Below are 22,272 nucleotides of genomic sequence, written 5' to 3' on the forward strand. Positions count from 1 at the left end.
TATTTCAACCAACAGTTCTAAGATATAGTGGATTTAAAAAGTCTCACAAAATATACTCGGGCGCAAGCACCTAAGTGATCTTCAAAAAAATTTCTTGTGGTAATTTTCTCATAAAATCAAGTGACACAGTTGAGGCAGAAAATATAATCAACAATTTAACAACAGAAAACATGAAATGAGGACAATGCATTCACTGAAAGAATACGGACATTTGTGTTTATTTCACTGCAACACAGTTAACACTGAGCTATTGATACAATTTACAATTTGAATTCAGGTTGGTCAAAACTAGTGTTAATACTTAACTTCATAACTCTTGTCTGGTTACATATTACAGGATGTGAAACACTGCAAGTCATCTGCCAATACAAACACGTCAGGATATAAATACAATACTTAGGCCTTTTGTTCATTTATAACACTCATTACTGTCATGAGTAAGACTAATTACATTAACACTTTTTTTTTCACCTGGCAAGAATGTCTTATATATAAGATTTTTCTTTTGAAAGGGCAACATGTTTTTTTTCAGTCAAATTGTAAACCTTCATGAGATTATCATCATTCGTTCAACTCTCACACTGTTGATGACACTTTCAGCAACCCAGTTTCCACAAGTAATTGTCTTTATTTCTATTCTGTGACATTAGTCGTGTTCAAAGGCAACCAGCTGCGAGATGAAAAACAACCGCATGAAAATAGATTCAGATAAAAATGCGATTGTCATTATTACTCAGCCCACACAGCATTGCATATGCCACTGAATTCATTCACCAGCCTCAAACAGTTCCAACCCATGTACTGCAATTACAAATGCCGCTCTCTTTTATCAATTGTAATTTGTGCTTGAATCTTTGGGGTAGTTTGAATTTCTGTAGCAAAGCATTATCTCTCACTGCTACTGTGTGTGGGGTCTAGCACTTTATAAGAAGGCTACAGGGAAACAAATATGAAAATTATCTCACGCCCTGTGTTATAACTACTTATTTATTCCAGTAGACCTCATACGACTTCTTCTCTGAGTAACTGGCTTCTGTTGTTCCTGTGCCACATCTTATTTTTTCCTTTACCACCTTCACTACCAGACCACCAGCCAAGGCAATGCCTGCTGCAGCCTTGCCGATATCAGCCACTGCAGTCAGGATGCGTGTCGATACCGCCACGGTGCCCCAGGGATCTGACCCCACCCTGCTCGCCACCGATGCCGCACTGGGCCCCGTTAGGCCACACACAACACCGGGGGACCCAGCAGCTAGTGGGACATTCACAGCCATCTCCTGAGCTAAGGCTGCTCCGGCTGCAGCACACTGAGGAGTCCCAGTACCTGCGGCTGCACTTCCTACGGCGGCCACTGCATGCTGCCCGGCTGCTGAGGCTAAACTGCCCTGAGCTACAGAGGCATTGGCCACTCCTGCTGCCCCTATGGATGCAGTTTCAGCTCCACCGAGGGCCGCTGTGGTGAAAGCTGCTCCCTCCAGGGCTGCGCTTATAGCAGCCCCAGCTCCCATGGTGCCTCCCACACCTGCTGCCACTCCCACTGCGGAGGCACCTATGACACTAACCTGCCCCAGGGCATCCAGAGCACCCTCCCTAGGACTGTCAGCTTCTGAACCAGCAATGGCTCCAACAGAACCACCCAAAAGTCCACCTGTAGCTGCCCCCAGTGCCACAGCCGTTTTCCCTGAGGCGGCCGCCACTATGGCCCCAACAGCTTTCCCCACACCTGTGCCTCCCGCTACAGACATCCCGGCGAACTGGCTCGCAGCGAAACCAACCGAGTTCCCCATGAAAGATGCCCCGGCCGCAGCTGCCAAAGGGGCAGCCGCCCCAAACACTGCCCCCACCGCCATGCCTGTGGCTCCAGCAGCCACCAGGATCTTAACTCTCTCCAGCACCTTCGCAGACAGCGCAGCCTCCCTCCTCATGTGGATCAAGGATGAACAGACAGACTGGCGCCTGCTCCCGGCCCTGCGCCTGCCTCTGAACTGGTCCCTACAATGGTCAATGCCGTCTCTCAGGAAGCTGAAGGCGTTGCCTCTGCGTTCCTCGGTCCACCTCTCCACCCTAAAATCCTCCCCTTTTCCTCTCTCCAACTCCCTCCTCCTGACCCCTGCTGACCTTCTATCGGTGCCCTCTGCTCCGTCAAACTCCATGTCGCACTTTCTTCGTTTTGCAAGTTTAGCTTGCTCCTCCGTGTCGTCATCGCTTCTCTCTGGTTCTGCTGGCCCTCCCTCCCTCAACATCCTTTTCTGCTCCTCCCTGATGGCGGCCTCTGCTTCTAAAAACATGGCATTGGTGTAAAACCCTTCTCTAGTCTGCTTCGCCATCTTGTCCACCTTCATTAGGAGTTCTCTAACCTGCACTGAGTTACTGGGGTCTTTGTTGTTAAGTACATGGTACCTGCCCCCACAACTGTCAATCAAAGCCTTAAGCCCAGCAGGTGCAGTCTCCCGCAGGTACTCCTCAATCTCTACGCCCTCCAGGTCATCACCTCTGGTAAAAAGAACCACTGTGTGGTGACGCACTGCATCCTCCCCAAATATCTTGGTCAACTCACAGGCAGCCTGGTTCTCATTGTCTGTGTATCGTCCTATCGGCACCACCAGGAGGAAAGCATGTGGCCCGGGGGCAGAGAGAGACACACATTTGGCGACCTCTGCGTGGATCTGCTCCTCACTCAGGTGAGTGTCTCCAAACCCGGGCATGTCAACCACCGTGACTCTCCCCGTCCTCCTCTGTGCGACTGCCTGGCCGTCCTCCTCAGCATCCTCTTCCGCTGCGAGCTCAGTGCTCCCAAGCTGGCAAGTCCGGGTGACAGAGCTCGCACTGATCTGCGACAGGAACTGCCTCCGGCCCAGGAGGGTGTTCCCAGACGCGCTCTTGCCAGATCCGGTCTTTCCGATGAGGACCAGCCTGAGCTCTTCACTGCATCTGGTGTCAGAGTCCTCTGCTTCTTTCTCAGCCTCCATACCAATTGGTGGCCTCTTCTCTTACTGGTACCCTGGAGGAAAAACTGCACAACAGGAAATTGTCTGTGAGACTATGGGTATTTTATTTTGATAGATTCACTGCAACAGCATGAGCTAATGCAGACAATACAGGCGTGTTAGTGTTCAAAGGACCAGAAGAGTCGGTGTTGGTAAGGACGGTTCTGGACAGAAACAAAACGTTTCACCTCAATAGGTCAGCTAACAGTTACTACTATGTTACTACACAACAGCTAGCCAGCTAACAGTAGCTATGATGTTTATAACCTAAAGTACTAGCTTACCAAATGATAACCTCGAAACTAAAGATCAAAAGGCAACTCTGTCACTCATTTTTTTCTTTATCAAGCCGACGCGAATTTAAACAAATAGCAATAAACAAAACTCCCACATGAACAAGCTAGCATTAGCAAGTTGTTAATTTAGGACGAAAACAGCGACTGTCACGAGATAACCGTTATTAGTGTTATCTTACCAGGGTCCACGTTGTTAGTCGCTTCTCAGTTTCAGTAATAGAGGTCCGCTTCTTCTCTCCATTAGAGCTTTCACTGAGTTTTCTTCTCGTGGAGCTAAAGTTAGCTACATGCTCAGTTCAACCCCAAACATTGGACTTTAGTTGCAGACAGTCGGTTTGGTGACGGCCTGCCCTCTGTTGGCTGACTAGCTCTCACACACTCTGTCTCTCTCACACACACACGTTTTTTTGTACATATCAGAGTCACTTTATTTCTTTAAACGTGATAACAAAATGGCTTGTTCATTCTGCAGCAGTGATATTCTTTCTCTGAATATACATATAGTTTTTTATAACAGTCTTAATACAATTTCAAAATTACATCAATCTCAATTCCATAAATCTAAACCATTAAAATATGTTAATTTCCAGCAATGATGAACAGAAGATGACAACAACAAAACAAAAAGAGAGCACCAAAACAGGTGCAGGGCTCATATACTCTAATTCTGGCCGACAGATATTTCCAACAGGATACAAATAACTAAAGGTCACTAAACTGAAACAACTACGGAAGTGTGTGTAAAGAAAAAAAAAAGAAAAGCCAAATATGGGAAAAACTAATTCACTTATGATTCATTTGATGGAGATCAAATTGACAAAACAAAAACAAAAAATTCAAAAATATATGAAAATTAACAAATTAAAGAATACTGTCTTGTATGCAAACTAAACATTACATATGTCCTTGACACCTTTGAGCGGCAATAATATGACAGAAATCTGTCAATTTATAAACAACCCTCTGGAAATATCCCACAAATCTCAGTTGGAGGAACAAGGAACAAATAAATAAGCTGTTTTCCATCATCAATTCAAGCTCAATCTAACCAGAAACAGGCCGAATTTAGATTTAACAAACACACGTATTTCGAAGCACACAGGTTTTAGACACATTAAATCTAGACACAATACTGTGTTGTTGTTTTTTTTAAAGATTATACTGAAATTAATTCTATTCCATAAATTATCAAAAATGAGCTTCCCTTATCAACTCCTATTCCAGAGACGTCTTTACCTCTTATACATTATTAGATTTTCCAATTACGAATCACTGTAGATGCACAGCAATTCAGACCGTTGATCCTGACACTTCCCCGTTACTTTATTTTTGTGTAACCTTGAGGGTTCCTCTGGTTTTCAACAGAGCACCGGGCTTTTTACAAGCGATGACAGCTTTTTATTTCCTTCACTGTCGCCCAGAGTCTACCAGTCGAGTCCCCCCTTGTGGACTGTGCGTATGCTCCCTCCTCCTCTTCTCTGCTCTCCACCAGCAGCGCCGGTGCCGCGCTATAGCTCGGTGCGGGAGCGGGAGATGCGAGGGCCTTTCCTTATTTCTTTCCTCTTCTCTTCTTTCCTCCTCCTCTTCTCCTCCTCCCTCAGGATCTTCTGGAAAGCCTCGGCAGTGTGAAGCACCTGAAGCACACGGGTCAGGGTTAGAGGGATGGATCTTACATCGAGGCGTTGCGATGATATCGTTAGTTCAGTGACTTTTTCAAAGTAAAGATCGGTCTGCGTTACTAGTGTTCCGGGCTGTAACTTGGGGGTCACCTGACTGTAAAAGGATCGTGAACAGAGTGTGGAAAAACATGTGCGCATACTTACATCGTCTCTCTCCGTGCGGTACGGGTTTATAAAGTCCGCGGATTTATCAATTATTCCCAGCTCCTGTGACATCTGCAGAAGAAAAGAGGAGGAGAGGGCACGCTATCATTTCTCCAGAAGAGATAAGGAATGAAAATGAGACACCGTCCAATCCCTTGCAAAAATCTATATTTCTTCGGAGAACTACAGCTTATGTTATAATTTTATCATTTCATCTTAAGACCCTATGAGCTGCATGAACTAGAGAGTGTGGGGCAGTTATACTCAACTTTGACCTGTGACAGGTGGCCGCCGAGCCATAAAATTAAAATAAATTGATACACGATGGGATTTCTTTTAAACTGTTAATGTGAGTAAGGAGTCAAAGTGCATACAGAAAATCATTAAAATATACTAAAAGAGCTGGTTTAGAGAGAAAAACATGCTGCCATACATACATGTTTTGGTTGTGGGAGAAAACCGGAGCCTCATGTATTTGAGCTGATGAATTCTATTAATGTTTGTTCATTAACTGGCCCCGGGCAAGTTGAGTATCCCTGGAGTCGAGGATCAGAGGCAAACTAAACTAAGAGTGCGGTTACTGAGGCACGCTTTCACCGCTGCTGCTGCTCCCAGTCTCAGAATTAATCCACAATATAATCCTCTTGGCACAATGCTCCAGTCACAGATTAATCCCACCAGAGTTTAGTTCATTAACCCGCACGGAGAATACCGTCTCATCCGCTACAATGAAAGGCCTCAATCCATCGGGACAAATCTGACGCCAAATGACACATTTAGCGGCGATGGCAGAGCCGGCTATCGAGGATGTGTCGTGCGCCCACACGACAGCGTCTGGTCGCAGTTACACCGCGGTGGGCTTTACAGCGTTTAAGTGTTTTCCATGTTCTCTCTGGTTCGTCTCATCGTGAGCTTGTATTGTGTTCTGCGTCGAGACTTCGTTCACAACAAGGACGCAATGTCAACATTTTGCCCAGGATTTAAATGGACCGTGAAAATAAACAAAACTGAACACATCAATATTGTGACTTATTTTCACATGTTCGAGGCATTTACTTTTAGCCTCTTTAATGTGGTTTGGGTTCTCACTTTCAGCTGCGTTGTCTAAGCAACGCTCTTTCTGTTTAGCTCTGCTAGAATGGTGATCTCACAGATATTTTCAGTTTTACAGTTGGCACGCAAAGCCAGATTTTCTTCTTTTTTTTTTTTACATCCTTGCTGCAGAAGACATGAGATTTGTTGCAAGACTTATGAGTTACAATAGGAACAGGGTCAGTGTGCAGCCTTACAAGGGTGAGGACATGTTGATGGGCTCCTCCTGTGAAAACCCCCGTCTGGTTACAGAAATTCAGGCCCCAGCGCAGCAGGCCGTCCCAGTCGGTGTTGCGGTCGTAGTAGTGGTGGACGATACGGGGGAAGCGCAACGCCACGTCGCCGAAGAACGCGGTGTTCTCCACCACGTGGGAATAAGCTGCAGAGATAAGAGAGAGAGAAACCGGGAAGTCAATAAAAAGAAGTAAAGACGGAGAGAGGAACGTTTTAGACGTTATATTTTGCACTGACAAAACACACAGAGCATGCTGGGAAATAGAACAAAAGGGGAAGAGTGCAGCTGCAGCAATGGCTGATCTAGTTCCAGGGAACACTCAAATAGGTGGAGTCGTTGAATAAGCCGGAAAAACAGGCGAGATGATCTTCGTGACATTCAGAGAGATGTTTAAAGCCGATATTATTGGCACCAAACGGGGATAAGGATGAAAAGAAAGAAAGAGCGACACAAGAGTGGAGCTTTTAGAAACGGGTCACAAACCAGTCAGAGCAGTTGGAGACAGAAACGGGGTGAGATAGACACACGAGAGAGACTGCTAAATAAAGTGGCTCATATAAGTAGAGCAACAGCGAAAGGCGTCGAGACAAATAAATGAAATGATGAAACGGCGGCGGTGTAAAAGTGAATCAGACCTTCTTTGATCTTGTCGTCCATGGGGAAAGGGTCTTCAGGCTGCATGTTGGCCGCAACCAGGATTAGTTTGGAGTCCTCCAACACCTTAGGAATACACAAATAAAAGCAGCTCAATAGCCAGGTTTATTTACTTCACACTATGAGCTGGGGATTTAAATTGCCGTCGTAATTCAGAGAGGAAAGCAGTTAAGATCTTCGAGAATAAAAAAAGGATTCCCACTGTGATATTTTACACAGCACTTGTACTGCTGAGATCATGGGATGCAGTGAATCTGCTCAACACAACTTTCACAGAGGATTCCACGAGCAAAGATCAGGGATAGTAAGAGACACTTGTCGTATTGAGGTTGAGACACAAACTGTGCAACACACTAATCTGAGAGTTAGTCAGCTTCTACTTGGAAGAGATTTAAGCAGGCACACTGTTAAGTACTTCACTCACACACACGGTGTATAGAAATGCTGACCATGTCTTCGGGCCACTGAAGGTTGACTATGCTGGTTGTCCTTGAGAGGCGAGCAGATGCATAAGATAACCGTCCTCTGGGAGAATGCGGCGCGCTGTAAAGCAAAGCTCCGAGCAGCTGAGTCGGAATTAACATTCAAATGAATGCGAGGAAACATGCTGAGGAACGAACGTGGTGCGGAGCTTTTGATCCTCTGGCGCGCCGCGAAGCTCCTCATCCTTCGATTGTGCCGAGGAGCACAAGCCGCTCGAGCTCTTTGAAGGGAACGGTTTCTGTTCGCATTGTTATTTTTTATACTAGTGGCCTGTCTGTGTTCGATTTCGCTGCTGCCCAACAGACTATGGGAGCATATGAGGCGAGTGCACACACATCCTACCTTGAAGAGTCCTTTCAGCATGATGTCTATGATCTTGTACTGCTGGTTGATGTCGTTCAGCTCCACCAGGTTCTTCAACGCGTTCAGCTGATCTTTCCTCTTGGTCTCGAACAGCCGCTTGTCTAAGAAGAGGAGCTCAGGAAGACACGCGCTCTCCATGAATGCTCATGCACCCATCGGTCACATTAAAAAAAAGGGACAGAAACACAATCACACACACACACACACAAAGAAGGATACAGATGTCCAGGTTGGAGTCATGTCTCAGTCTGTGTGTGTCCGAGTCCGCCGAGCAGAGGGCGGCAGCGGCGAGCGCCAGGACGAGTGCACACACACTCTGCATGGTCAGCAGGGAGGCCTCGCTCCTGAAAAAAGAAAAAGATGACAATCCATGAGATGTACGTCGCATTGTTAAACATCTAAACACCGAGCGTGCACACACACACACACACACACACACACACAGTGATTTTGAATGCGTTCAAGGTTCCAGAGCGAAGACTGCACATCTCAAAAGAATTCTGCTTTTGAGTGCGAGTGTCACGATGATCACGTCTTCTTTTTCATTCATGTGGCCGTTTTTTCTTCTTCTTCTTCTTCTTCTTCCGAAGCCGCTAGGATGGCTTTCGTCTCGTCTCCCTGGTGATACTTTGTGGAATAGGAGAAATAGAGAGACGGGCTGGGGAGAAGTGGTCAATGTGTTGCAACGAGAGGAGAGCCGGCATTTGAAGAGGCTCCTTATGCTCTTTTAAAAAAAGAAACACATCTGATATCTGGCACTTGCATAATGCCCGAGAGGAACATTCACAATCTCTGCCTCTCTCTCTCTCTCGCGTCTCCTCCTCCCCATCTCCCCCTGGTCCCTCTATCCAAAGCCGTGGTCGTACCCAACATGTTTCATCCATATGCAACTTCCTTTCCCTCAAGAGGCGTTTAATACATTTGAGAGGGAGAAGATAAATACAGCAGCTAAAAATAGCATCTCATCAAATGAACATTGGATGAAAGCGTATTTTTTTAAATAAAAACATTAGCAGAAAAACAGAGGGAATTATAGGAGGGGGCAATGTTGATGAAAAGCTCAAAGGTGTAATTCATATAATTCATGCATAATTTAGCAATGACACCACGAGAGGGAGGCCACAGGTTACGGGGCTCGGGTTGTGGTGGAGGCCTGCAGGGAGAGTCGGGAGGAGGGCAAGAGATGAGCAGAGGGCGGCGAGGCATTTGAGGAAAGGGGGGAGGCTGCAGGAAAGAACAGCTTTCCTAGTGAATATTTAATTTGCGCGTACCTTTGCTGAGACACAGCGGTACAACTTAGAGACTCGCAGAGAGGAGAGACAGTGGGAGGTAGAGCACCGTGCGAGAGGAGATGGAGAGTCAGGGTCTGGATGCTGCACCGACAGGATGAGAGCCTGAAGGACCAGATGGAAGTGAGCAAACGTCTCGGGTGAAAATGTTAATTGAGACTGGATCTCACCTACATCAGAGGAGGAAAGCATATATATGCTCCTGGACACAGACACACACACCATCCATCTTCAGATTAGCGATAACATGGATCGAAAGCGATCATTTCCTACTACAACTTCCTCCTGTTTCAGGAATGCTTTGCTTCTTTTTACAGCAGCAACTGCCCAAAGACTGTAATCTGACAGTTGCCTTCAAGATAAAATTGCAACTTTCTTTGGTTTTGAAGTGGTGGTCTCTGTGTGTCTTATTTCAAAAAATAAAAAACAGCAAGACAACTTTTTCCGGGCAGAGTCAGCAGAATCCAGTGTTCCCGCAGACAGCTGAGTGAGGACAATGTTTGATAAAGGCCAATTTGTGCTTTCTGGGTAGCTTCCCAGCCTTCTGAGAAATGCAGCAGTAAATATCCTTAAGTGCGGGTCGAAAGCCTCCATATTTCTAGATAACAGCCAGGGAAAGGGCGCCTCGTCCCTCTCCTCCCCCTTGTGCCATGTGGCTCTGACAAACATTTATGAGCAACGGAAAACAAAACAAAAAAAAGGTTATCACCACCAGCACAATGGAATGCAGTCAACACACACACTGCTGACGTTTCCACGCAATTGGGCGAAGTGCAGAGACTTGAAGAAGTAGCGGAAGGAGGACATTAGGAGAGGATCAATCATCTCTAATGTGGCACAGAAAACGAGGGTCCGAATGCGTCCATTAACCTCAAGCAGGCATCACTGATTGTAACAGGACGAGCATTTGGGGGGAAATCAAACTCAAAAGGAAAACCTACCCGGTGAAGCACTCTGGTTTTGAGGTCGGATTACACCGGAGTTTTAATGGAGACACAGAGTGCTCCTTACATCGTATGAGACACCGACATGACACGAGTTCTGCCTGTGGTCTCAACACCTCTCTGGCTTTCTACAGAGATGCTCTGGAGAAGCGCGTTTGGATGGATCTCTCCTCCAGATGACCAGCGTCCAAGGTGGGAGAGGTCCGGGAGAGGTGAAAACGCCGCGGGGAGATCTGGAGGCAGGGGAGAATGTTTTCTTCTTCTTGCTCTGCCAACAACAACCCACTGTGGCAGAGAGGATGACGTTTGATTTCCCGTGTGGGAGACCCAAGGCTCCAGCATCGCCAGGTAAGAGAGGCTCGCCTGTCTTATCACACCACACACACCCGTGAAGATACAGCTCCACTCTGAACTCCCCCAGCGGTGTGAAAACACGCACCGCTGTGCAGCAATCTGAAAATAAAAAAGCAGGAAAACGCTCCAAACTGTTCAGAAACCAACTCTGACGTGATCTTCAAGGAGGCACAACTATAGCCCTTGAGGCAAAAGGGACTTCTGAGAGGATGGAGGCAGCATCACCAGGCAGCTGGATGCAGATCCAGATGCGGACCCAGACCCAGATCCCCTCCGGGCTGCCAGCCTGCTGTGCGAGGATTGAGGTTCATGGACTGACACATCATCATCCGCGAGGCTGTTATCACGCATGCTGCCACGGACATGCGTAATAGTGATGATGATGATGATGATAATGATGGCAGAGCCTGGATAAAGTCATGTGGACCATCAATTACAGATTGTGGTTGATTGCGCGAACCCACGTTATAATGGGCAATAATGAGTTCATGCATTTAATCTGCAAGCAATAACGCGTTTAGTGTGACGCTGTGGCGCGAGAGCCCGTCTATTAGTGATCTCCATCAACTCCGCAACACCACATCGCAACCATTCAGACCAGGTTCCCCTCAAAGGGGAAGCGCGTTTCGGGGAATCGAACAAGTATTTGAAGTCGCTCCTGGACTGAAATCGATCCCGCGACTGCGCGCGCCCCCGGGATCCAGCAGCCAGCGGCCAGTTCAGGTGAGACGACGGACAAACGCGTTGCACAACACACACACACACACACACACACACACACACACACACACACACACACACACACACACACACACACACACACACACACACACACGCTCACCGTGTATTCGCGAGCAACGGCAGCGGGCGGAGAATGGCGTTTGCTCCAAAGTAGTGCTGTTCAACCTGTTTTTTCTTTTCTCCCCTCTTTTAAATCTCCATGTTTGCGGTCAGTTCGCCGATGAAAAGGCACGCGCCGGTCAGTCTGCCGCTGTGGATCCTCAGGTGACAGCAACACGCGCATTTACACGCGGCTCTCGCTGCTCCACTCCGCCAGCGCCACGATCACACCGGCTGGCTCGCCTTGGACGAATGACAGCCAGCGGGCGCTAACAGAGGAGGAGGAGGATGTTGTTGTTTCCGCACGGAGCGTTTAGAGAGGGACGCCAACCAGAGAGGCGGCTGCGTTCCGCTTCCCTCGTGTTTTTCCACGTTGGGTGATTTCTCCGAGATAGAGTTTTGATTATATTTGCAGTGAAATGGTAAAAAAAAAAAATGGAGACAATAAAAGCATTTATTTGTTTGGTGATGTAAAAGTCAGCTGAGCACACAAATAAACTCTTATTTGATTTGTTTTTTAATTAAATGAACACTTGTCCTGTCTGACTGATCCACCTCTATCAAATCATATCAATTTTTGCTTGTGATGTCGTCCTTTTATGTTTATATTTTTTTTCGTGCAGTTATCCCCCCCCTGTTTTTGTTTGTTTATTTTATTTATTTATTTGTTTTCAATTCCATTTGCTCTTTTTTCATTGATGTATTCATTGCCTTTATGGTATGGTCCTTTTTTTGTTTACTAATATTTATGTTATGTATAACTATACTTCACTTCTCTGTAGAGCACTTTGTTTTTAAAAGGTGCTATATAAATAAAGTTATTATTATTAGGAGTTTTACAACTACATTTATCTTATCCCTGGAATACCAGAATCCTAATCCAGAGATCACCAGTGGACATTATAGTTAAAGATCCTCTCCACACTTTGACGTCTCCAGAAGCTTCTACACACATCACCAACAGCTGCACCCATGGTCACCTCACGAATCCCCATCAATCACCCAGTGGCCTGCAGGGTGCCACACTCTCACAGACTGACAGCTTAGTGAAGGTGCTGATGGGTAACCAGTCCTTCCAGTTCTGGGTAATTTACGACTGGGACCCTCACTGGGACTAAGCCTTCTCCCCGGGTATATGAAGGGTAGAGCTGAGGCTTGAGGTGTGGGATGGAGATAATGGCCGTTATGATCAGGTCAGTTACGTCTGTGGATCGTGTGAATCATTTCTATTAAGTCAAATGTGTCTTTTCACCTTTGTGTTACAGAATCCATGGAAAAACCTGGCTACATCCCAATAACAAATGGCGACACTAATGATTGGTTTCACCTTGACCACAAATTCTAATAGAACACAAAAATGTCCAAGTGAGAAATTTCTCTCTCTCTCTCTCTGATTGTGTCCTGTCGGCGGCTCAGTGTAGTAGAGACTGGTATAGCGTGAGTCATGGTATCATATAATAAAGTAGTACATTCACAGATGTAGGCCTATAATAAAGAAAAACAAATGTGTTTTTTAATCTTTAATAAATAAAGCTCACGGCTTATAAATACTTTCAAAAATACACAAAGTAAAAAATATTTCAGAGACACATTAAATGTAGGATGGGTGTGCTGCTTTAAGAGCGCAACAGAAAAACACACGAGGTATCTAGTAAAGGTGTAACAATGAGTGAACAATGAATCCAATTGCTAACCCGACGGCGCAACAATATCAGACATTATAATATCAGTTTGCCAGAAAACATCCGCCTTCTTCCACGGTGAAGTCCGACAGACAGATGGACACATCTCCAACGCGCCTGAGGACAATCGTTAAGGAGCTTGGAAGAGAGAATGGGACTAAATGAGGTTTCCCCTGAATGTATGTATTGTGTTTACTATGAGTGCCTAAAATGCTTTGAATGAGTATCCTTTGTATCAAGCCACTGCTTCATTTATGTATTTACAAGTAGTGTGATATGACAATATTCCTGTTGTAAGACAGAAGCCAATAAAGCTCAGATCAAGCTGAACAGACAGAGACGGAGTGTGTGGGTGTGTGAAAGGAGGCATGTGTGTGTGTGTGTGAGAGTCAATCAGCACGACGGATGTACTGAGCCTTTAAGTACCGAAAGACAGTAACGACCCTGTGTTGTACAACACGCCGTCACGGAGACGGAGTGAAAAACAAAACAGACGTTTAATGAGTGGCCAGAGAAAAAAATCCAAGAAGCTGCTCTGCTGACGTTTGAAGTACAGCATGGGTGTCTTTTATGGCGTTGCAGCTTATTAGAAACATACAGATGCATGTTTGAGAGAGTGACGTTGTTGTGATTGTGTCAGCGTGTGTGTGTGTGTGTGTACAGGTGTTTCACTTCAGGTGAGGGATACAAGACGTTGCTGGGCAGACTGGGGCTGCAGCTCTCGCTTGGCGTCTTGGGGCCGAGGGTCTCAATCATACTCCTCACTCTCCGCTCTTGATCCCCCGTGAGTTGCGAGTGCAATGCACTGCTCTGGATCTGAATGAGCAAACGGACGAGAGACGGGGAGAATTTTGACTTTGTTAAATTAAAAAGGGAGAGGGGAGACGAGCAGCATTGTGAGGAAGGAACATAAAGGAGAAGGGAGAAATTAAAAAGAAAAGAGCACAGGACATAATGCCAATATTGGGACTACAAGGTTAATCGGCAGTGAGGAGGGAGATGAGAAGATAAAAGCTGACGGAGGAAAAGAAAGTTGAATGTCTTTTTATCCCACGTGGCTGATATACAAGAGTGGGAGCATTTTGATTGCCTCTCAACATGCCGACGGCTTTGACCTGAAATTACAGCAAAAGTGCTGATGGAGCTAACAGTGTTGACCTGAAGGGAGAACGGATGGTGGGAACTACGCTTCCTGCAATGACCGCAGTTGGTCAAGACGTTATCAGCTGTAACCGCCGTATGAGAGCGGTGACCGTGAGCTGACCAGTGGGGCCTCATGCACGTACGTGCACTAAAAGCACTACGGCCAGAGTGGCGGCCACGTCAGAGCGAGGAGAGGCGACTTCATTCTCTGCTCAGGTAGACAGTTATCCGTATACTGCACCTTTAAAAAACTAAATACGAAGACAAGGCTGACAAAAGGCAAATCTTTAGAGGGAGACACGCACACACCTGGGATTTGCAGAGATCTAAATAAGAAAGCATGACAGAAAGAAGCTTCTACTGCGAAAACAAAACTATTACTGTCAGTTGTCACAGGCAATACAGAAGAATTACAACCGCATTAACGGAATATTGTTGTGAGCTACAGCAGCCCGAGTTTTGTCATTAAAGCACCAGCATCCCTGATATTGTCACCAAACTATCATCATCTTCCTCATCATCATTCTCTATATCACTGGAGAAGGAAGAAAAAATCTGGTACTTTTCCAGAGAGAGAGAAAGAGAGAGAGAAAGAGAGAAAGAGAGAAAGAGAGAGAGACACTTGGTGGATCTCCATATCCAAGTGAATATTGCATTGAAAGTTAAAGCTGTTTTTTCCCGGCAGTTCTCATGAAGCGACTCGAGAGGATGACATTTTGAGGAACGGGCGAGTGAACAAAAGGGCAACATAAAAAAATAAAGTGTTCCGGTAACTGAAAAGAGCTAAAGGGGGAAATAGAGGTGAATGGAGAGGAGTTGGTGGGGTGAGAACAATTTGGAGAGCAAAAGAAGAGGAGAAAGGAGGCAGAGAATAGGGGGGAGGAACAGAATGGTGAAAGTTCAGGCTGTGTACGCGAGAATGAAAGAGAGAGAAAGAGTGCTGGGTAACAAGAGTCCCTCCAGTCTGAGGGAAGTTATGAGAAGTCTGCAAGCATTACAAATTATGAAGAAGGGACTCTCCCAGAAGACCAGCTCCTATCTGACAAGCTGACTTAGCATGCAGCGCCGCCCTTTTACGCCGAAACACTGGATCATGCAGACACACACATACTGTAAGAGGCTGGAGGACCAGCACACGCAAATGTTTAACGAGTCTGAATGGAGGACTGGAAAGAGCCACGGGCTCAAGCGGCAGCATGCGCACGCGTGCTTGCTTGTATCATATCGTGTGTTTCACGACACACACACACACACACACACACACACCTCATCAGGAGGAAAGCGAGATAGTGATACGACAGATGTGCATGGAGAGCTTCCTCGTGACCTGAGATTGAAGTCCACAGGCAGATCATCTGGAGCTCATGGACAAAGCTCAACGTGTGTGACGGATTGGAGCAGAGGACATGTTGGGGAAGTAAACTCGTACTGTCTAGCGCCTGTGAAGAGGAGTCTGACACATTGAACCCTGCCTCCCCTAAACCGCATCAATGTCTCCAGAAACACAGCGACACACACGGTACACACACCCACACACACACACGAGCGAACAGACACGCATGCACACAGATTTGTGATCCCTGGCACTTGCTGCACTGGGAGCTGCAGTTTGTGCCATCATTCTGTCACTCCTCTGATTCTGAGCTACTCTCAGAATACTAAATGTGCTTCTGGTCCGATATGCGATGCCACATTTGAGCTACATTATCTGATGTGGCTGCTTACTCCTTCTGTGTTTTATAACATCTTGAAGCTAGCACAAAACCCAGATGAGCTTTATGCATCCGCCGCAAAGCTAACAAGGGTAGCGACAAGGAGATACTTCATCATGTTCAAGTCATGCAACAAGATCTTCACAGGGAATACTTGCATTTAAAGCCAGTTCATACAATACCGTTTCTTCTGGCAACGATCTGTGGGATTTGACGAATGATACTAATCACGAGTTAATGCTGCGATCACAACTGAGCAGAGCAAAAATTGGATTGAGGGCCATTTATTCAATTTAAATTATTTATAATTATTTCCTGTTGGCACTTTTTTGCATGATGTCCTACATTAAAGTTCAGTGTCACTTTTTTCAAATTAATTAGTTGTTTCCATGTAAAATGAAAGTTAACCTTTGATGGCTTTGCGCGACAACTACAGATTAACCTATAATAAACAGTTTAAATGAATAATTCACCAACCGAGGTCTTTAGACTGACACAACCTTTTCAACATCTGTGGGTAGTAGAGTTTACATCCAACATCAGCGCTAAAAGGCTGATACTGTGTGCAATCATCTTCAAACAAATGGCCCGCAGCAAGAAAAATGTCTACTGAGTGAGATTGCAGTTATGTATTTATTCCTTGAATGCCTCAATGCTAACCAGCTGTTTGGGTCCAATATACGTCTTGGCCACACTCAGGCTCTATTCCTCGCCTTAAACTGCCAGGGGCTCAGTTTGGAATAATCACAACTAAATGAAAGGAAGAAAAGAGAGAAAGACACAAGCTGGAGCCGTATCAACATAAAAAAAGAAAGAATATATAATATTGATTATGATAAATTAAATTATTAATCAATGATCACATGAAGCGTCATTAGTGCCGACATGACGAATGAGTCTGGATGCCGAAGGATATGTACAACTAACAGATGGGGTTACTGAGTTCATGTCAATGAAAAGCACTACTGACCATTAAAGGTGCTAAATTCCTAAATCAGGGCATATCTGTTGCTTCTCAACGGCTCTCAACATGGCGGCGAGCAGCTAACAGCCCTAACCGTGCAAACAACAATAACAGTTCTGAGAACTATGCTTCTGCTACAATGTGTCAGGATGCGTCATCAGCTATTGTAGCTCACCAGTGGACCACACACACACACACACACACACACACACACACACACACACACACACACACACACACACACACACACACACACACACGCACACACACGCACACGCACACGCACACGCACCCCCTCTGGTCTTTGCAATTAAAGTTTACCATGTACCTGTCACTGCTGTGTCACTAAAGTGTGATAGAGTCCCACACTGAGGCTACTGTTTTAAATTGTCACTTTATATTTCTGCAGTGCTTCTGTTCAAAATTTTGGGCATTTTATTTGCATAAAAAAACATTTATTTGCCGTAAAGAACAGCGGGACCAGAAAAACACAAAGTGTTAAAAACCCTGAGTGAACCAGACTGATACTGAACTCTGTCTGAACTTGATTTATTTAATACATTATTTATTCAAGGATGTAGATATTTATGGATAACAGGGGATAGAAGTCTATTGCTGTGAGAGTGTCCATTATTTGTTCTGCGTGTGCGTGTGTGTCAGCACGCATGTGTGTACCTGTGAGAGGAGCAGCCTCAGGGCCAGCGCTGCTTCCTCACTGAGCACCTCCCGCCCCCTCCTCTCCACCGCCTCCATCAGCTGGAGCAGGTCCGGCTCCCACAGCACTGAAGTGCTGCCGTGCTTCAGGAGCTGCCGAGGACAAAGTAAGCAAGCAGAAGAGGGAGGGAGAGATGAAGAGAGGCAGAGGTAAGCATAAAGAATCAAGCTGGTAATAAGCATGTTTTTGTGGTGGGATATTATGGACAGAGTAGAGGTCAATTGACCTTTTGCTAAGTCCCGCCCTTGATTGCACAGGATCTGGCTCTGCTCTATAAATTCACATGCAATCCGATTTTTTTAATTTTCAGGCTGGTTTTGTGAATTTGGAGCTCGTCCTGATTAAATGTTCTATAGTGATACTCGTTACCTGGAGAGGTTGTAAGGATATATAAGTTTCTGAAAAAAGACCGGTGTATTTTAGTACATTGTTAGCTAGCGTCAGCGCGTATATGCTACGCTAGCTACCGAAGGTGAACTGAATGTATACACATGCTGCTTTATAATGATTGTAACAAACCTGCCGGGCTTTACAGGAACAGTATTGTTCCTTAATTTCGTTGTCTTTTGTCCCGATCTCCAGGTGATGTGGTGGTTCACTTTTACACTGTGATCTGTCGGCTCTAGCTTCTATCTTAATCGTTTCAACCTGTTTTCTCTCCTGCTTGACATTCTGGATATATCCTTCAAACACTTTTTGTCGACCCTTCTGTCTGCTTCACTCTGAAAGAGCTTTTACATTTTTCCACAAATGAGATAATATCTATTCAGGGAGTGCAGTGAGTGCTCCATGGTAGCTCTGACCGCTTGACAGAGTAGCAGTGGGGGGCTTAGCAGAGGGACAATTTAATCTTCTTCAATTTTGTAAAAACTAAAACATGTCCGAGAGATTCAGACAAAAAAATGTTTCTCAAATTTCTCAATTTAGTTTCTGCTCATTTGCATGTGATGGGTCACTGGGTTACAGCTCACCCGTAGTTCCTCCCCTGATTTAATTGAATAAATGAAAAATGTTTAGAGCCTCAGTTCATAGCAGATAATATGGTAATATTTTTTTTGTATGTCAGCCTGCATAAAACTGTACTATATTCACTCTCATTACTCATGTGATCCAAATACCCAAACACTTTTATGTTTTCATTACCTTCATTAACTTTTCATGATATTAATATCAAATATGTAGTACTGCTCAAAACCTTGCCCAATAAATTATACTTGATTTGAGTGTGTGTGTGTGTGTGTGTGTGTGTGTGTGTGTGTGTGTGTGTGTGTGTGTGTGTGTGTGTGTGTGTAAAACGTCTCACAATTGTGATGAGTCTGAGAGTGACAGGGTGCAGACGGGTGCTCTCTCCTGAGCTGAGCAGGCAGTAGATGAGGAATCGACTCCATGGCTTACATGCCACGTACGTTTCTAACACGCCGACGAATGCAAAGAAAACAAACCCAGGGAGGAAAAATGACAAGTTAGGATGCCTCACCCAGATCAATCACTAAAAAATGCTTCATGGTTAATGACATACAGCTAATGGCATGCTACAGCGCTGAAGACTGCGCTGATAGGAGATACACACATACACATCCTCTTTCATTTCTCTCTCTCTCTCACATGCACACGTGCACAGATAAACCCACACTCCCCAAACTGTCTCCCTGTCTGGTACCTGTAGCGGGACTCTTCCTCTGGAGGAAGCCCAGCAGGGAGCTTAGACAGTTGACGGAGGCTCTCAGCAACAACTCGTGCTTCTGAGGAGAAAGAGAGGCGGAAGGTTGAGACATGAGAGAGGAGCCAAGTATACGATAAAAAGAGAAGAAGGAAAGAACATCTTCCAGCTCACAAATGTCAGATCATTGTAAGTCTTAGGAGCACGCGGGAATTTGATGTAGACACAATGGACACAAACACACATGCTCAGCAGTGGAAAGTTGCACCAAGAAATAAAAGAGAGAACAAGGGAACATCGGAGAGAGCGACTGAGTCAGGGTTTTAATAATGCATGTCTCTCCCACAGTGGCGGCGTTGGCAGTGAGCACTCTAGGGTGTCCAAAAATACTGAAGTAGGCCAGGCGGATATCAGGACGACAGTGGAGAGTTACACCTTGATCCTGAGACGGAGCGGAGGAGATAGGAGAGGAGAGGAGGGCATGAGAGAGAGCGGAGGAGGTGAAGTTGGTAAAAAAGAGGGCAGACGAAGATGAAAGGAAAATGATTAAGGAGAGAAAGGAAGGCCAGAAAGTGAGGAGAAAAAGAAAAGCAGTCAAGAAAGTAGAGGCTGGGAGCTGCAGTATTTCCTACTGCTACCCAACCCGAGCATCAAGCGGCAAAAGAGAGCAAAACAAAAGGAGGGAGGGGAACGGTTACGGTATCAGCAGCTGAACAGCAGACTACAGAGCACTGAACCATAGAGCGGAAGCTCAGTTCACCTCTAAAGTCAGTTACAGAGAGAAATGCCACTGGTGTGGAGCCAGAGGCTGCCATGCTGCAACAGAGGCACTGGATAGAAAAAGAAAGACAACAGGCAGAACACCTAATTACCCCAAAGTTACCTTATTTCATCCACACTATCTGAAGATTGTCACACTCAAAAACATAAATATCTATACTGTATATGCTGATGTCTTTGTTTGCTTGTCATGATTGAAGCCTTACCAATTAACTTCAGCGCTGTTATCTGCATTGTTCATATCATTATTATAACCATATGGTGCAGTGTTGGCCAGTGTACTGGAGGAGCTGGGTTTCACAACACGGTTTGCATTCTGCATGCAAATGAGCATCAAAATGAGCCCAGTGGTATTACACTTCATTAGCGGGAGCCTTTTTCCAACTTATTTGATTACCCATTAAAATACATCGCAGGTTTCCATTCAACCTCCCTCGACAACTCTGACACTTTCTCTCTGGTTCAGACATCTTTTTGATGACCTCTCACCGCCGGCAAGGGCGGCAGCGCGCCGATGGTTTCAACACATTTTGTGTCGGCTGTAAAATTTTAATGACCTGCCACTGCAAAACAAAATCATGTAGCTATAAATCACGTCTATTTGGATGAGTATCTGTTGAGTCAAGAATTACTTTTCAACCTGAACTCTAAATGACTGAATGCTGGTGTAAATCTACAGCATCCCTACCCCTCCCAACCCCTTTCAGGTTGCTCATCCTCGTCAGTCAAAAGGACCAGCAGTGCGAGGACACGGCACTAAACAAATACATTTGACAGTTTTAGACATCAGTGTGTGTAGGAATACTTCATCTTGAACACAACCACACACTTCACACAGTCATTGGGAGAACAAATGTATGTGGCCAAGAAAGCTCTTTTGTCCAGCGTGTCTTGTATCTAAGGATGGGCAAGATATGGATGATTGATATCGTAATATGAGACCAGATATCGTGATATGGAATAAGTGTAGTCTCTTCCTGGTTATAAGTTCTGCATTAGTCAAGTGATGGAACTTTCTGAACTTACCAGACTGTTCTATTATCTGCATTTACCCACTCACACATTATTGATGATTAGTTTTAGGTGGTTTCATCAAAAATTTCATCCTGTAAATATTTTGTGAAAGCACCAATATTTTTCAATGTGGATATCGAGGCATTGGGTCAAACCTCTCTTGATATTTGATTTTCTCTGTATCGCCCAGTCCTACTTGTATCCCAATCTTCTCATTACGTGCTACTGTATGTACGGGTCTTAAAAATAAGTCAAACCCATGTCCATTTAATGCACAATGAGTCTCAGAAGTGAGCTGTATTAAAGAAGTATCTTCCTGCCATTTTATGGACACAGTAAAAATGCATCACCACCACTCGTCCTGGAGCTGCTCATAAGTCCTGCCAAGCCTTGTGATTCATTGGTTCCCAATCTATTAGATTCAGTAATACAGAAACAATTCTTCCTTTATTATGTGACTGTTGAGACTCGGCCGTTAGGTGACGGCAGTAAAGGTAGCAGTCAATATACTTTGACTGTGTGATGGAGCCTTTTAGTGCTTCATCTTTATGTGCAGCAGTGCCTCTGCGTCTTGTGACACTGCAGCACTGCTTTGATCATAAAGAATTACCAGGTTGAGTCAACTGTGATATCAAAGCTGTGTGTTAAGTATCAACATATGTAGTAGTTATGTGCGCAGCAGAAGTTAAAAGGTACAATTATTTCTAAGGGTCTGCCTCCTGCCTTATGTTGTGCACTGGATGACTGATATTTTGGACCATTTTGGTTCTTGCTCTGTACTCTGCCACCCAGGAGAAGTAGCTTCACCTGTTTATTGTTAAACGACTACTGGTGAGACTCCAGTCAGCCTCTTACGTAACACACGACCAGAGTCAATACATGTAATAACTCTCCGGGATTGCTCAGGAGATGTGTGCCACCCCATTACGCTAATTACTAAATCAATGGAAATCTCATTTTCTGCACAACCTTGTTTGTGGAAGGCGGGTTCGATGTCATGCTGTTCAGATCTCAAAGACTACCTTCATGTTATCTCTGCTGCAGAATGAAAGGTGGAGTGAAAGTAAGGCAAGAGACGGTAGGCATCGTCATGTCAGTGTTATGAATATCTGTATGAGGACAGATACCCTGCACACTGGCTTCCGTGAGTGAGCATTTTTTTCAAGCGTTACCTCAAGTTTTGTAACTAAAAAAGAATCCCCAAAAAGTATAAATATCCCCTTTAATGGAACATCTCTCCTG

The 22,272-nt window shown here is 45.2% G+C and overlaps 2 protein-coding genes across 3 annotated transcripts in view; both read right to left on the reverse strand.

Annotated features, from left to right (window-relative positions):
* Nucleotides 1-3,723: 3,723 nt before the first annotated feature.
* Nucleotides 3,724-11,500, reverse strand: ccdc134 (coiled-coil domain containing 134). Of its 2 annotated transcripts, XM_079232678.1 has the most exons (7): nt 11,362-11,500; nt 8,153-8,277; nt 7,913-8,034; nt 7,069-7,153; nt 6,396-6,577; nt 5,107-5,178; nt 3,724-4,917 (listed from the first exon to the last, which is right to left on the reverse strand). In XM_079232678.1, the coding sequence occupies exons 2-7, from the start codon at nt 8,253-8,255 to the stop codon at nt 4,792-4,794; spliced, it is 690 nt and encodes a 229-aa protein (XP_079088804.1). In that variant the 5' UTR covers nt 8,256-8,277; nt 11,362-11,500; the 3' UTR covers nt 3,724-4,791. The 2 variants fall into 2 exon arrangements, with proteins under 2 accessions (XP_079088804.1, XP_079088805.1); XM_079232679.1 differs by lacking the exons at nt 7,913-8,034; nt 8,153-8,277; nt 11,362-11,500 and adding an exon at nt 7,537-7,718.
* A 1,586-nt stretch (nt 11,501-13,086) lies between these two features.
* mei1 (meiotic double-stranded break formation protein 1) overlaps nt 13,087-22,272 on the reverse strand; it is a gene marked incomplete at both ends in the record, with an annotated part of 51,509 nt that continues 42,323 nt past the window's right edge. Inside the window, 5 exons of the mRNA XM_079233549.1 lie at nt 13,087-13,159; nt 13,731-13,858; nt 17,537-17,668; nt 18,880-18,986; nt 19,237-19,318. Of these exons, the coding sequence (XP_079089675.1) occupies nt 13,087-13,159; nt 13,731-13,858; nt 17,537-17,668; nt 18,880-18,986; nt 19,237-19,318 (522 nt within the window). The remainder of the gene's footprint in view (nt 13,160-13,730; nt 13,859-17,536; nt 17,669-18,879; nt 18,987-19,236; nt 19,319-22,272) is intronic.

Source organism: Taurulus bubalis, assembly GCF_910589615.1.
Source record: "Taurulus bubalis genome assembly, chromosome: 17".
NCBI lineage: Eukaryota > Metazoa > Chordata > Actinopteri > Perciformes > Cottidae > Taurulus > Taurulus bubalis.

What these genes read in the sequence shown, in the direction of transcription:
- ccdc134 (XM_079232678.1), bottom strand. Translation starts at nt 8,255, where the DNA reads ATGCAGAGTGTGTGTGCACTCGTCCTGGCGCTCGCCGCTGCCGCCCTC. An exon ending in GGACGACAAGATCAAAGAAG is followed by an intron (nt 6,578 to 7,068) that starts GTCTGATTCACT and finishes TTATCTCTGCAG; the next exon opens with CTTATTCCCACGTGGTGGAG. An exon ending in ACCGCACGGAGAGAGACGAT is followed by an intron (nt 4,918 to 5,106) that starts GTAAGTATGCGC and finishes CGTGTGCTTCAG; the next exon opens with GTGCTTCACACTGCCGAGGC.